A 13,263-nucleotide genomic window follows, 5' to 3' on the forward strand; every position below is an offset into this window, starting at 1 on the left:
GCATTACCAAGTCGGTACAACCTAAGCCTTAAAGTTCATCGTAGTTTGGTAGACCAATAAAGCTTTCATCCATTTTAAATAAAAAGATTTGATTGTGCTAAAAATATGTTTTCAGTCTGAAATTGTGTTGGTTTCCACAAAATAAAAACATTTAAAGGGTTAAATAATGACTACAGCTGATTTACAACTGTTCTTCTAAAAAAGATTGAAATTTTGATGTCAAATTGATGTACAATTGGTCTTTCTGAAGATAGAGTGACTTAAAGTTGGAGCCGGACTGTAAACCTTTGAGCTCCTGCATCGTCATGATTTTAAAATTTCACAAGGACAACTTTCACTGTGATTAACAGGAGTGAATGACACCATAAAGTCTGACAGAGGCCGTTACTCAGCAGGTCAAATCATTATCATCCAACCAAGAAGGTCAGCAGTTTGACCTGCGACAACGTGTCAGTGTGCTCCTGCATGCCTCTTCTGTCTCTCACTCTTTCTGTATATAAAATTATATATATATATAATTCTTTATTCAAATCGCTGTAAATCAGGAGTAGATGAATAAATGCTGTTGGAAAAAGATTGTATTTGTGACGTAGAAAATACACTGCTGGGCCCTGCTTCCTTGCTTCGCTACATTCTGATACATTCACTTGCAGACAAATAGATCCATGTTTGTCTTCGTTTTCCTTATCGTGTATGGCCGGATAACTCCATCACCATTTTTGTTGCACCAAAAATGTGAGCTTGGAGTTGTTAGGGGCTATGTTACAGGCACAGCCCTCTGCTTTGCTTTCATCCTGTTGTGTTTCACTTCAGTTAATTTCCTGATGATGTTCACCTGGGACTGCAGCTTCATCAGCTGTGACTGGCCGCCTGCTGGTCATGTGATGCTCCTCTACCAGGAAGCCGGAGCCTATTAAAGCACACCTGGGAGCTGAGCCTGGCGGAGTCTGGTGAACTGTCTCTGGCTGACACTCACTGCGATCCTGACTCTCTTTTGGCTGCATGCTTCTGACTAAGCTGTTTTCCTCAGGTACGTGGTGGGAGGTTGTGATCAGGCAAGTTTGGGGCCCCATACATTTTCACACGCAGGCTGAACTTTGTTAGACACACCAGGTAAGGGGTTGGTGCCATTTCTTGTAATGTTTTGTATGTTTGTATTTAGACTAGTTAGGTAGTCTTTTGTTGTTCTTTTGATTTATGGGTTTAGTTGCAGAGTTAGGCCTGGTTTTGTTATATTGAGTTTATTTATTTGGCACAACCCAAACGTCACTTCCTCCCCCACAGGTAATTGTTTGCAGCAGCCTGAGTCTTTGAATATTATAAACCATATTTATATACATCATCCTTGACTACTTGTCTTATTTCATGGTTGTACTGTTGCGCCCTCCCCAGGGACGTAACAAGTGGGGGCTCGTCCGGGATCACGCAACCCTGGAGTAAGCAAGTGGGTTTTTTTGTTGTTACCGTTTGCGTATTCTTGTAGAATCAATAATGATCTTTACTTTGCAGGCGTTCCTTGATAGTCCGAGGATCGAAGTCCTTGAGTCTTGTCGTAAGGCCGACTTATTGTGTGTTGCCGCCCATTTTGGTATACCAGTGTCTAGACATGCCATTAAAAGAGAGCTCAGGGCTGAGCTTATAGAGCATTTAGTGGAGTTAAAGGTCCTTGTTGCCAGTGTCCCGTCTGTCTCTAAAGATGAAACTGCCGGTGTGGCTGTTGACAGCAACGCCGTGGGTGTTGTCACGCCTCCAGGAAAGGTAGAGGAAGCTGAGGTCCCTCCTGCGACTTTACCACGCTTTGATCCTTTGTCCCCCGAATTGGGGAGTTCTAGCAGGGATGCTAAGCTTAAGCTTCGCCTCACGCGGCTACGTCTGGAGACAGAGGAGAGGGAGAGAGAAAGAGAGCGACGGGCAGAGTATGAGCTCCGCCTGCAGGTTCGCAGGATGGAGATTGAGGCGGACAAGGAAGTCCGGCTGAAGCAGCTGGAGGTTGAGGCTTTGCAACACTCTGCAGCACATTCTTCGATGGCAGACACTGCTACTGCTTTAGCGGTTTCTAACGGGAAAAGGGGGTTTGATGTAAGCAGAAACATAGCGATGGTGCCTACGTTTCGTGAGTCTGAGGTGGATTCCTACTTTAAAGCTTTTGAACGTGTGGCAATAGCTCTTGACTGGCCAGAGGACATGTGGTCCATATTGCTTCAATGTAAGCTGGTGGGAAAAGCTCAGGAAGTTGTATCCTCTCTTTCTGTTGCTGACAGCTTACAATACACAGTGCTGAAAGAGTCTATATTGCGTGCCTATGAACTTGTACCAGAAGCATACAGGCAGAAATTTAGGAATCACAAGAAACCTAGTGGTCACACATTTGTTGAGTTTGCAAGAGAAAAAAGTGTTCTCTTTGACAAGTGGTGTTCGGCCAGTGAAGTTCAAAACAATTTTGAGTCTCTCCGTCAGCTTGTTCTTCTTGAGGACTTTAAGGGTTCATTACCAGAGAAAGTCGTTGTGTTCCTCAATGAACAAAAAGTTACATCATTGTCAAAGGCAGCAGTGATGGCTGACGAGTTTGTTTTAACCCATAAGACTGTGTTCTGGTCTCATTCTGAAGGGTTAGCAGGACCCCGCCCTCTGAGAGTGGAGCCTAGATCGTTTCCTCAGGATAAGCCCAGAGAACTATCAACTTCCCCTCGTGGTAGTCGTGAATGTTTCTACTGCCATAAAAGGGGCCATGTTGTTGTAGATTGTCCTGGTCTGAAACGCAAATTGTCATCCACATCACCTCAACCTAAAGGCATGGGTCTGCTCAAAAGTTTGCCAGGTATGGACAAGCCTCAAACTTTAGACCCATGTTTCAAACCTTTTGTGTCTCAGGGTTTCATTTCAGAAACAGGCCATCCAGACTACCAACAGCCGGTGACTATGCTGAGAGACACGGGCGGCTCACAATCTGTCATACGGGAAGGAATATTGCCATTAACTGAGGGCTCTTCATGTAAGTCTAATGCAATAGTCCAAGGGATTGGCATGAAATACTTTTCAGCTCCTTTGCATCTTCTTCACGTGCGTTCTTCTCTTGTTGAGGGCTTCTTTAAAGTAGCAGTTCTCCCTGCTCTGCCCATTTCAGGTGTGGATTTCATTCTCGGAAACGACATAGCGGGTGGAAAGGTTGTACCAGCTCCTGAGGTGACAGAAAACCCTGTTGTGGACTTAGGTGTTGAGAATCCACAGCCAGGTTTTGAAGGTTTCCCTCATTGTGTTGTCACCAGGGCTCAAACACAGAAGTACGGTCTTGATTTGTCTGATTCCTTTCTTGCTGGAGAATGTGTTTCGGTGAAGGGCAGATCTAGCAGATTGCCTAAGGTTTCACCTAAGTCTTTAACATCGTGTCCTACAACAGTTGAATTACCAGCTACACGAGAAGAATTCATCGCAGCACAGAAGGAAGACACATCCATTAAGAAATGTCATGCGCTTGTTCTTTCTCTTACAGAGGCTGAGAAAATGAAAACTGCATATTTTTACAATGATGGCTTACTAATGCGCCGATGGACAAGCGGAAACCCTAGTGAGGACTGGGCAGTGACTAATCAGGTGGTTGTGCCTACAGTCTTTCGTCCTCAGGTGTTGATGCTGGCTCATGATCACCTGTGGTCGGGACACCTGGGGGTTACAAAAACCTATGATCGTGTCCTTAAACATTTCTTTTGGCCTGGACTCAAGTCGGATGTCATTCATTACTGTCGCACTTGTCACATATGTCAGTTAGCAGGAAAACCAAACCAAGTAGTTCCTCCTGCCCCCCTCGTTCCTATTCCTGTGCATGAGGAACCATTCGAGAGGGTCATTGTCGATTGTGTGGGACCACTGCCGAAGGCAAAAACCGGAAACCAGTTTATACTCACCATCATGTGTGCATCTACAAGGTTCCCTGAAGCGGTCCCTTTGAGGAGAATAACAGCTAATGTTATTACTAAGGCTTTGGTGAAGTTTTTCTCTGTGTTTGGTCTACCAAAAGTAATACAAACAGATCAAGGCACTAACTTCAAGTCCAAGGTTTTTAAAGAAGTATTAAAAGGATTGAATATCCGTCATGTCACATCTAGTTCCTATCATCCGGAGAGCCAAGGAGCACTAGAACGATTTCATCAAACACTGAAGTCAATGGTCCGCAAGCATTGCCTGGCTTCTCGTATGAGTTGGGATGAGTCCCTTCCCTTTTTGATGTTTGCTGCCCGTGGAGCAGTACAGGAGTCTCTGGGATTCAGCCCTGCTGAATTAGTGTTTGGACATCAGGTCAGAGGACCACTACAGATTCTACAGGAGAGATTAGTGGATCTTGAGAAGCTTGTTCGACATCTCCCTGAGTATGTTGTAGAGTTACGAGAGCGACTGAAAAAAGCATGTTCCCTCGCTCGTGACACTCTAGCCTCCTCTCAGGAAAAGATGAAAGGACACTTCGACAGAAAAACAGTGGTTCGCTCTTTTCAGCCCGGTGATCAAGTCCTACTTCTCTTACCTATACTCGGTTCTGCGTTGTCTACCAGGTTTTCTGGTCCATACATAGTTGAGAAAAAACTCAGTGAGACAAACTATGTACTTAAGACGCCTGACCGTCGACAGAAAACTAGAGTATGTCATGTAAACAGGATGAAAAGGTATTGTTCAAGGGAAGGTGAAACCCTGGGGTCCACAGCTAGTTCTTCAGTTTCACCTGTTGTTCCAATAGCTACAGCCATTACAGAGTCTAGTTCGGCTGGGCTGGGGCTATGTGAAAAAACACCAGGGGTGGCTAGGCTTAACAACTCAGAAATACTGTCCAACCTCCCCCTGTATTTATCACATCTTTCTGACTGTCATAGGAATGACATCCAAGAGCTCATTTCTTGCTTCCCGGATCTTTTTGGTGACATCCCTACGAGGACTACTGTTGTGTCTCATGACATTACTTTGACCAAGCCCGATCCAGTCAAGCAGCATGCTTATCGGGTCAATCCAGTAAAGCGAGGGATATTGAAGCAGGAGGCGAATTATCTCCTTGAACATGGCTTTGCAGTCCCAAGCCATAGTCCCTGGAGCTCTCCCTGCTTACTGGATACTAAATCGGATGGCAGTCCAAGGTTCTGCACTGATTTTAGGAAAGTAAATGCCGTGACAGTGCCAGACGCATATCCATTACCTTTAATGGATGACTGTATTGATGAAGTTGGTCCTGCCACATATGTTACCAAGTTGGACATGGGTTACTGGCAAGTTCCCTTAACTGCAAGGGCTTCTGAGATTTCCGCCTTTGTGACACCAGATCACTTTCTACAGTACACGGTAATGCCCTTTGGATTGTGTAATGCTCCGGCTACGTTCCAAAGACTCGTTAACAAAGTCCTTGGTGATGTGCGGAACTGCCGAGCATATTTAGATGACATTGTTGTGTATTCTGATGTCTGGTCTAACCATCTTGCTACATTGAGGGATGTGTTCGAACGTTTATCAGCGGCATCCCTCACTCTAAACCTTGCCAAATGTGAATTCGGTAAGGGTACCATCCTGTATCTTGGTCAGCAGGTAGGTGGAGGACGTGTGTGTCCTGCTGACGTAAGGGTGTCTGCTATTATTGCATTTCCGGTTCCTACAGGTCGACGGGAACTGAGAAGATTCTTAGGAATGGCCGGATATTATCGACGTTTCTGCAGAAATTTCTCATCTGTGGCCTCTCCTCTGTCAGCTCTTACCAGCCCCTTAAAACCGTTCATATGGTCTAATGAGTGCCAACACGCTTTTGACGGCCTGAAAGCCATGCTTTGCTGTCCTCCTGTGCTGTCTGCTCCCGTTTTTTCAAAACCTTTCAAGCTGGAGATAGACGCCAGCGCGGATGGTGTTGGTGCTGTTCTCCTACAGGAGGATGACTCAGGAATAGACCACCCAGTGAGCTACTTCTCGAAGAAGCTCAATGATCATCAGAAGAGGTACTCCACCATTGAGAAAGAGGCTCTGTCATTACTCCTGGCGTTACAGCATTTCGAGGTATATGTTGGCTCAAGTACAGTACCAGTTAAGGTCTTTACAGATCATAGTCCCTTGGTATTTCTTAGGCGGATGTCTAACCACAACCAGCGCCTTATGCGTTGGGCGCTGTTCATACAGGACTACAACCTCGAGATGCACCACAAGAGGGGTTCTGAAAATGTTATCGCTGATGCCTTATCGCGATCTGTGTAGGCAAGTTTTTTTTTTTTTGTTTGTTTGTGTGGTCTGGACTTGTAAGGGTGGGGGTGTTACAGGCACAGCCCTCTGCTTTGCTTTCATCCTGTTGTGTTTCACTTCAGTTAATTTCCTGATGATGTTCACCTGGGACTGCAGCTTCATCAGCTGTGACTGGCCGCCTGCTGGTCATGTGATGCTCCTCTACCAGGAAGCCGGAGCCTATTAAAGCACACCTGGGAGCTGAGCCTGGCGGAGTCTGGTGAACTGTCTCTGGCTGACACTCACTGCGATCCTGACTCTCTTTTGGCTGCATGCTTCTGACTAAGCTGTTTTCCTCAGGTACGTGGTGGGAGGTTGTGATCAGGCAAGTTTGGGGCCCCATACATTTTCACACGCAGGCTGAACTTTGTTAGACACACCAGGTAAGGGGTTGGTGCCATTTCTTGTAATGTTTTGTATGTTTGTATTTAGACTAGTTAGGTAGTCTTTTGTTGTTCTTTTGATTTATGGGTTTAGTTGCAGAGTTAGGCCTGGTTTTGTTATATTGAGTTTATTTATTTGGCACAACCCAAACGTCACTTCCTCCCCCACAGGTAATTGTTTGCAGCAGCCTGAGTCTTTGAATATTATAAACCATATTTATATACATCATCCTTGACTACTTGTCTTATTTCATGGTTGTACTGTTGCGCCCTCCCCAGGGACGTAACAGGCTATAAGCCAGCAGGACAGTGTGTGGACTAAGGGGTGACGGGAAGTAAAGGCGGGCTTACTCAATGCCAACAGTTCTGTCCACAACTCAGAGGTGAATTTCTAATCAACTACTGCCACTCTGCCAAACTATGTCCCAGAAACTATGCTCATAGGTTTTTTGATTTTGGCAAAAAACAGCATAATTATAAGTAAAAGACCAATGGGAACGATTTGACAATAAATCAAAATATGATCGAAGTGGGACTTTTTTTATTGTGCATATCTTGGATTTTCTGAAGTGAGTCTGCATGGTGGCACTCTTGTCTCACAGCAAGAAGACCCCTGGTTCACCTCCTGGCTGGGGGACCTGAACCAGAATACCAAAGGGGGACCTTTCTGTGTGGAGTTTGCATGTTCTCCCTATGCATGAGAGGGTTTTCTTCCTCCAACAGTCCAAAAAACATGCTTCACAGGTTAATTGGTAAATTGGGTGTGTGGTATGTGGCCCTGCGACAGACTGGCAACCTGTCCAGGATGCCTTCGCTCACAAGTTGCCGGGATAGGCTCCGGCAGCCCTGTGACCAAACGTATTAGAAAATGAATGAAAAAGAGTCTGAATGTTTGGCACTCTTTAGATGTGGCATTCAAAACAGACCTGCTTCTGTTTCCTCCTGTATCTTACGGCATGCATGCTCACCATTCTCCTGCAGGTGTGGGTCTTGCACAGGAAATGTGGCTCTTGACTTCAGTGCTTCCATCTTTGAGGACGCTGCAGCAGATGAAGCCATTTCAGCCGGTCTGTAGGCAGTGAAGAGAATTTTGAGAATTTAAGTCTTTTTGATTTACAACAGTTGCATTGTTACCAAAACTCTCTGTTACCCTTTTTTTTTTGGTTGTGTGAGTTTTTATACATATTAAGTATACTCATAAGCTAAATGTATGACCTGTCCTATAGGACATTTATAACTAAATTGGAAAGACTAAAAGGTAAAAATTAGATTTCACACTTTGCCGCTTTTCCATTATCAGAAGTTTACCAGCAATCTTCTTAGGAATAGAACAATGATCCGGCAAAGCCCAGGCTTATGAAACTTTCTCTTTTGCCCATAAATACCTATTCTGCCTGTTGTGAAAATCATATTTACTCCTCGTTATATGAAGCATTTTTAGAGAAGTGTAAGCTGAATCACAGGCTGAGTTTTCCCTGCGTCTGATATAATGAGGTTTATTCTCTCACTTATTCAGAGCTGATGAGGAGCAGCTTGCTTTGATACAGAACTGCCCCATGAACAGATTGATTACATACCACTGTAATTGGCCACTGGAGAAAACTGTTTGTCAAACGCTTGGATAGGAATGATGAATACAGAGAGGAAAAGGGGAACCCAGAGCCGCTTGCTTTCATCCCAATTTGAAAGCTGTCACAAGATTGAGAAAAACTCCAGAATCAACAATCAGAGTTTGTTGGCGTACAGAAGTAGATGGTCAGGAAAGGTGATAATCTGTCTGTCAGGAAATGCATACAAGTGTCTCTCATTTTCTTTCATGTAAAGCTGCGCTAAAATTGCCCTCTGCAACACTCGTACAAGCAACTACTTCTATTGAAAAATCAATGTAAATGCTCGCAGGAGCGCATTTTGGATTTCCGCGTTCACCGTTTTTGGGCTGTATGTACACAGCGCAAATTAGGATTTGCAAGATTTGCACCAGTACGACATTTCGCACCAATCCTCTTCCAACTGTAGGTGACGGACATGTGCTAGTATCTGGTTCCAACAGTTCAGTATGAACACCACATGCTAAAAGAGCGTCACATGCGTGGTGTGAAAATAGCATGCATTTTCATCCATGCACTATTTACAATAAACGTTAAAGTCTCATTAGCTGTTACACACCTGGGTGTGTAAAATTTGATCTCTGTGTTTGCCCATCCCCTGGGGGAAGCAGTGAGCTGCACTCAGGAACCATTTAGTGGTTTAACCCCACAACCCTTTAATGCTGAGTGTCAAACAGGGAGCATTGGTCTCATTTTTAGTCTTTTGTATGACTCTATCATGGATTTGAACTCTCAACCTAGCAATCTCAGGACAGACATTACAGAGCCACTAAGCTGGATTTGTTGTATTACCAAAAAAAAAAAAAAATAGAAAAAAAAAATTAAGTATTAGACTGTTTAAAAAAACAAAGCAAAAGGCACATAAATGATAACAAGCAGATATTGCTAAGATATTTTTATAACTGTAGGAAGTGGCTGCAGCTAGCTAGGGATTCATAAAAATGGGACAACATAGCCATCTAAATGCTTAATGCTCCTTCTAGTCTAACGGTAAGTACATGGGCAGAATTTTAACATTCTGTAACTCATAAATAATTCCAGCTCAGATTCTGTCTGTGCTCGGACAGCCGGTGATCTGTCAGCCTAAAGCACAGCAGCATGAAATGATAATGACATCCAGCCATAACACCACATGAGCCCCCCCTTGATCCAAAGCCAGCAAACACAATCATCAAACATTTCAGGGCAAGATCTTTTTATTAGTTAAACTCTCAAAGTCAAAGAAAAGCATTTCTTGCCGTGTTCTTCATCTTTTGTGACTTTATTTAATTGGCATGATTTCAAGTGGCACTTTAGAATAGGTCTGATCTCGATTTAGCCATTCAAGCCGCTTTCCACTAAGACTTTCTTTGTCTTTACGGGTTTGCTCTACACTGATTCAGGGTACTTCCATTTTGTGCCATGGTGCGCTTTATCATACTTTTTTAGAACACAAAAGGCTGTGGTTCCTACTGTGCTGAGTGAGGCTGGATTGGAGCATTACTGAACTCCAAGCCACTTATAGGCCAGCGAGTAAATACTGCTGTTGTTCAATGTCGAAAGAACAGCAACTGTGTCCCCTCTAAGACAGAAATGGAATTGTCACCCGTTGTCACCCGTAGTCTTTTTTTGAACGGCTTCAAAGTCCCACTCCTGTCATCTTTTGATCTTTTGTAAAGCGTCCCCAGTGGTTTTTTAATTATGATTATGCCTTATTTGGCCAAAATCAAAAAATTGTGCCATTTTCAAGGACAAAGTTTCTGCAGAGTTGCAGTAGTTTTTCATGGTTTTGCCTCAGAGTTGTGAGCGGGACTGAGCAAACCCTGCCATCACTGTCCCTTCCCCGTTACTGAGAACTCTCTACAACACTCTGTCCCGCCAGCTTACAGCTCCTCACACCTCTAATCAAACATTACTGGTTCCAAAAAAGAGAGAAATTTAGAGCTATCCAGCTGTGCAGTTTTGAGCCAGATGACAAAGACGTACATGGGTCTAGTCTTCCACAAATAGATGCTACAGAGTGGAGTGTAGCAGGGACTTTGCATCCCTTCTGCATCACAAGTACAATCTTTTTACTACAGTATTTTTTCGTCTACTACATTTACAAAAGTTTGAGTAAAAAAATACTCAGAAATGCAACTTTGATCTTAAATTTCATCATCAGAAAAATGCCACAAATTTTTTTTATCAACAAACAAGATGATGTTGCTGGACTTAGAAGGCGGTTTGCAAAAGTTTTGGGAAACCTCACTACAAGAAGCTTAGTGAGTTAGAAGTAACAAAATTCAACTCAAGCTAAGGTGTTTCAAAACATGGAGGATGACTGTAAAATGGAAATCTGGCTTAAGATATTGGAAAAGACTCCTATTCAAGATTAAAAAAGCCCCCCCCCCTTTTTTCTTCTTCAAAAACTCAAACTATATCTTAATACACCTCTTTATTCTGCTTATTTTTGTGCTTTTCCCCCCCTTAATAGTTTCCTTCTGGCACCTGCTTCCAGCAGAAAAGTCTGATGGTTTACCAACTCTAATTTGACGTTGTCCCGCCCAATCAGCTGTTTCTAGCACTTTGTTTTGATTTGCCGGAGTAAGCTTAAGGATGTGAGTGGACACCTTTGGTTCATTTACAGTCAACCAGAGTTTGTTTCCCCTGATAATCCAGAACAAATATTCAGTCTGAATACACACAAGTGGTTCCTGGTCCCAGACCATTCCCTGACCCATCTTTCAACATTGTCTCGATTAGTTTCCAATCCGACTGACCTTCGGTTTTCTCTGAGATTCCTCAGTCTGATAAATATCCTTCCTTGGAGCAGAACAACTGAACCAAACGAGCACCTTAGCTGGTTGTTACGTGATGTAAACACAGTAGGAATGTAGCAACTGATGAGCAATATAAAGCTGTGTTATCAAAGAGGAAAAAATGGTTACTTGTTAGAATTTTTATTTTAACACTGCTGAAAACGCTTTGCTGCTGTAAAGTCACCCCTAAAGCTACCTTGGCGCTCCGTATGTCCACACTACAACGATGAGACACAGCCACTCACTGAAATGCGGTCAGATGAACGCAGGCTCATCAAAACAACATTTAATGTGATACACGTTGCTTCTCACACTGTTTTCCGGACAATTTATGTGTCATAAACACTTATCAGCGTACCTTCTTAGTTGTCTTCTTGCCGGCACCATGCAGCATGTCTCCGATTTTCCAAAATAGCAAGTAAAAAGTGTTGTAACCGACTTTGATACAGATGTTCAAAATTGGTCAAAATAAAGTTTGAATAAACTATCCAGACAAGGACTGCAAAGCGCAGGACTTCCATAATTTCTGCCTCTAGTTGCTTTGTCCCGACTGATGAGTGAAGAGATCTTTAGTCATTGGTTTTGTTTACAAGCTTTAGTCCAGAACAGGAAAGTCTGCCAGACGGCCATTTGATTACAGGCCAAACACCTGAAGTACAGACTTGTTTTTCCTACATTGCTCATGTCAGAGATGGTGCATAGATGGTGCTAAGAGAGACTTTCTCCCATAGTCTGTCTGATATGTGCTTCAGCTTTACAGCACATAAACCTCCAACCCCTGCTTTTTTCTCTGTCACTGATTATGAAGAAATATTGAAACTGACATTATTAAGTTTGACAAAAATCGAGTTTTAACATCAGTTTTGGAAAATATTGTCTTGAATTACACTGATTACCATGACATGTTAAAATTGGACTGCAGACCTGTACCCAGAGTCCATCGGCGTGACGCTGAACAAAATGTACTTTTGGAGAAGCATGGAAAGAATGCTTATCTTTTTCCAAATATGCTAATTTTGCAGCCAATAATAAAACAGCACTGAATTAACAAAAGTTATTTTTCATTTTAGGTTTTTAAAATCAGTTATCCTTCCAAACTATACATGCTTTTGGGTTGCATGTTTGAGCCCTACATCCACTATGCTTCATCTTTACACACCATTGAGGAAATCTGGGGCAACGTGTAAATCGCGTATTTGCCCAAGGACACTTTACGAGGCTGCAGTGCTACAGATTGAATCTCTGATCCACCAAGCCAAAGATAACTACTGTATTTAATAAAAAAACTATCATTAAGAAAACCACACCATAGTTATCTCTCCAGGAGCAGAAGCATTTTTACTTTCTCAAAGACATTGAGTACTGGCAGGGCTAAGCAGGTCTGGCAGGACTAGCTGATGGAGCGATCTACAAAGAAATGTGTGTGAGAGAATATTCCTTAAAAAAAAAAAAGTCAAAATCACGACAGAAGTGTGATGCAGCCACGCTGGCAAAGAAGTGTGGATCACGGTTTTTATTTGGTCCTGTGGGTCTTGAGTAGCATAGCTGAGAAAAATGAAAAAGACGACACAGCCATCTGTCCAGAGTGCTGCTGCTGCGTTTGTCCCAGCTGTCCTTTACTGGTTGGCCTCACATTAGACAGTTCCTATGGTTGTAACTCGATAAAGTCTACAGATTTGGGGACTTGCCTCGACTCTGCAGTCCATATCAATGGGGAGCATGTAAAGAGGGTCCACACCGTCAGGTTCCTCGGCATCATCATCTCTGCCGACCTCTCCTGGGCAGCTAACACCACTGCCATCATCAAAAAGGCTTTGCAGCGTTTGCACTTCCTGAGGGTCGTAAGGAAGTTTTTTTTTCTTTTTCTTTAATGTCATTGTACAATGGACAATGACAATAAAAGCCAATCTAAACAGGAGCAAGTCTGATTCACAATCACAAGATACTTACTTCTGTGTATGTTTTATATGAAACAATGGAACATCAAAAAAGTTACAATTCTTTGAACATCAACGCCTGGCTAGTCTCTAGACATTGTCTTTATGTCTATTTGATGTAAAAGTTTCTGTGGAATTGTTTTAGTTTTTAAAAGTTGCATGGTCTTCCTTTTCACTTCCTTTAAGATGCTAAAAATGTACAATTGTTACGTACTGTATCTAAAGTTTGTTTGTGATGTTTGTAGTAAACTGTTTAAAGTCCCACTCCGATCATCTTTTGATCCCTTGTAAAAACAATCTCAGTGGTCTTTCAATTATG

The 13,263-nt window shown here is 43.0% G+C and overlaps 1 protein-coding gene across 1 annotated transcript; it reads left to right on the forward strand.

The window, feature by feature from the left end:
- Positions 1-1,450: 1,450 nt before the first annotated feature.
- LOC111947296 lies at positions 1,451-6,213 on the forward strand. Its single transcript, XM_023953834.1, has 4 exons — positions 1,451-2,992; positions 3,125-5,559; positions 5,845-6,018; positions 6,139-6,213. Exons 1-4 carry the CDS (start codon positions 1,492-1,494, stop codon positions 6,211-6,213), a joined length of 4,185 nt encoding a protein of 1,394 aa, XP_023809602.1. The 5' UTR covers positions 1,451-1,491.
- Positions 6,214-13,263: the final 7,050 nt, after the last annotated feature.

Source organism: Oryzias latipes, chromosome 1 (assembly GCF_002234675.1).
Source record: "Oryzias latipes chromosome 1, ASM223467v1".
NCBI lineage: Eukaryota > Metazoa > Chordata > Actinopteri > Beloniformes > Adrianichthyidae > Oryzias > Oryzias latipes.

What these genes read in the sequence shown, in the direction of transcription:
- LOC111947296 (XM_023953834.1), top strand. Translation starts at nt 1,492, where the DNA reads ATGATCTTTACTTTGCAGGCGTTCCTTGATAGTCCGAGGATCGAAGTC. An exon ending in TCCTGTATCTTGGTCAGCAG is followed by an intron (nt 5,560 to 5,844) that starts GTAGGTGGAGGA and finishes AAACCTTTCAAG; the next exon opens with CTGGAGATAGACGCCAGCGC. An exon ending in TGGCGTTACAGCATTTCGAG is followed by an intron (nt 6,019 to 6,138) that starts GTATATGTTGGC and finishes CTGTTCATACAG; the next exon opens with GACTACAACCTCGAGATGCA.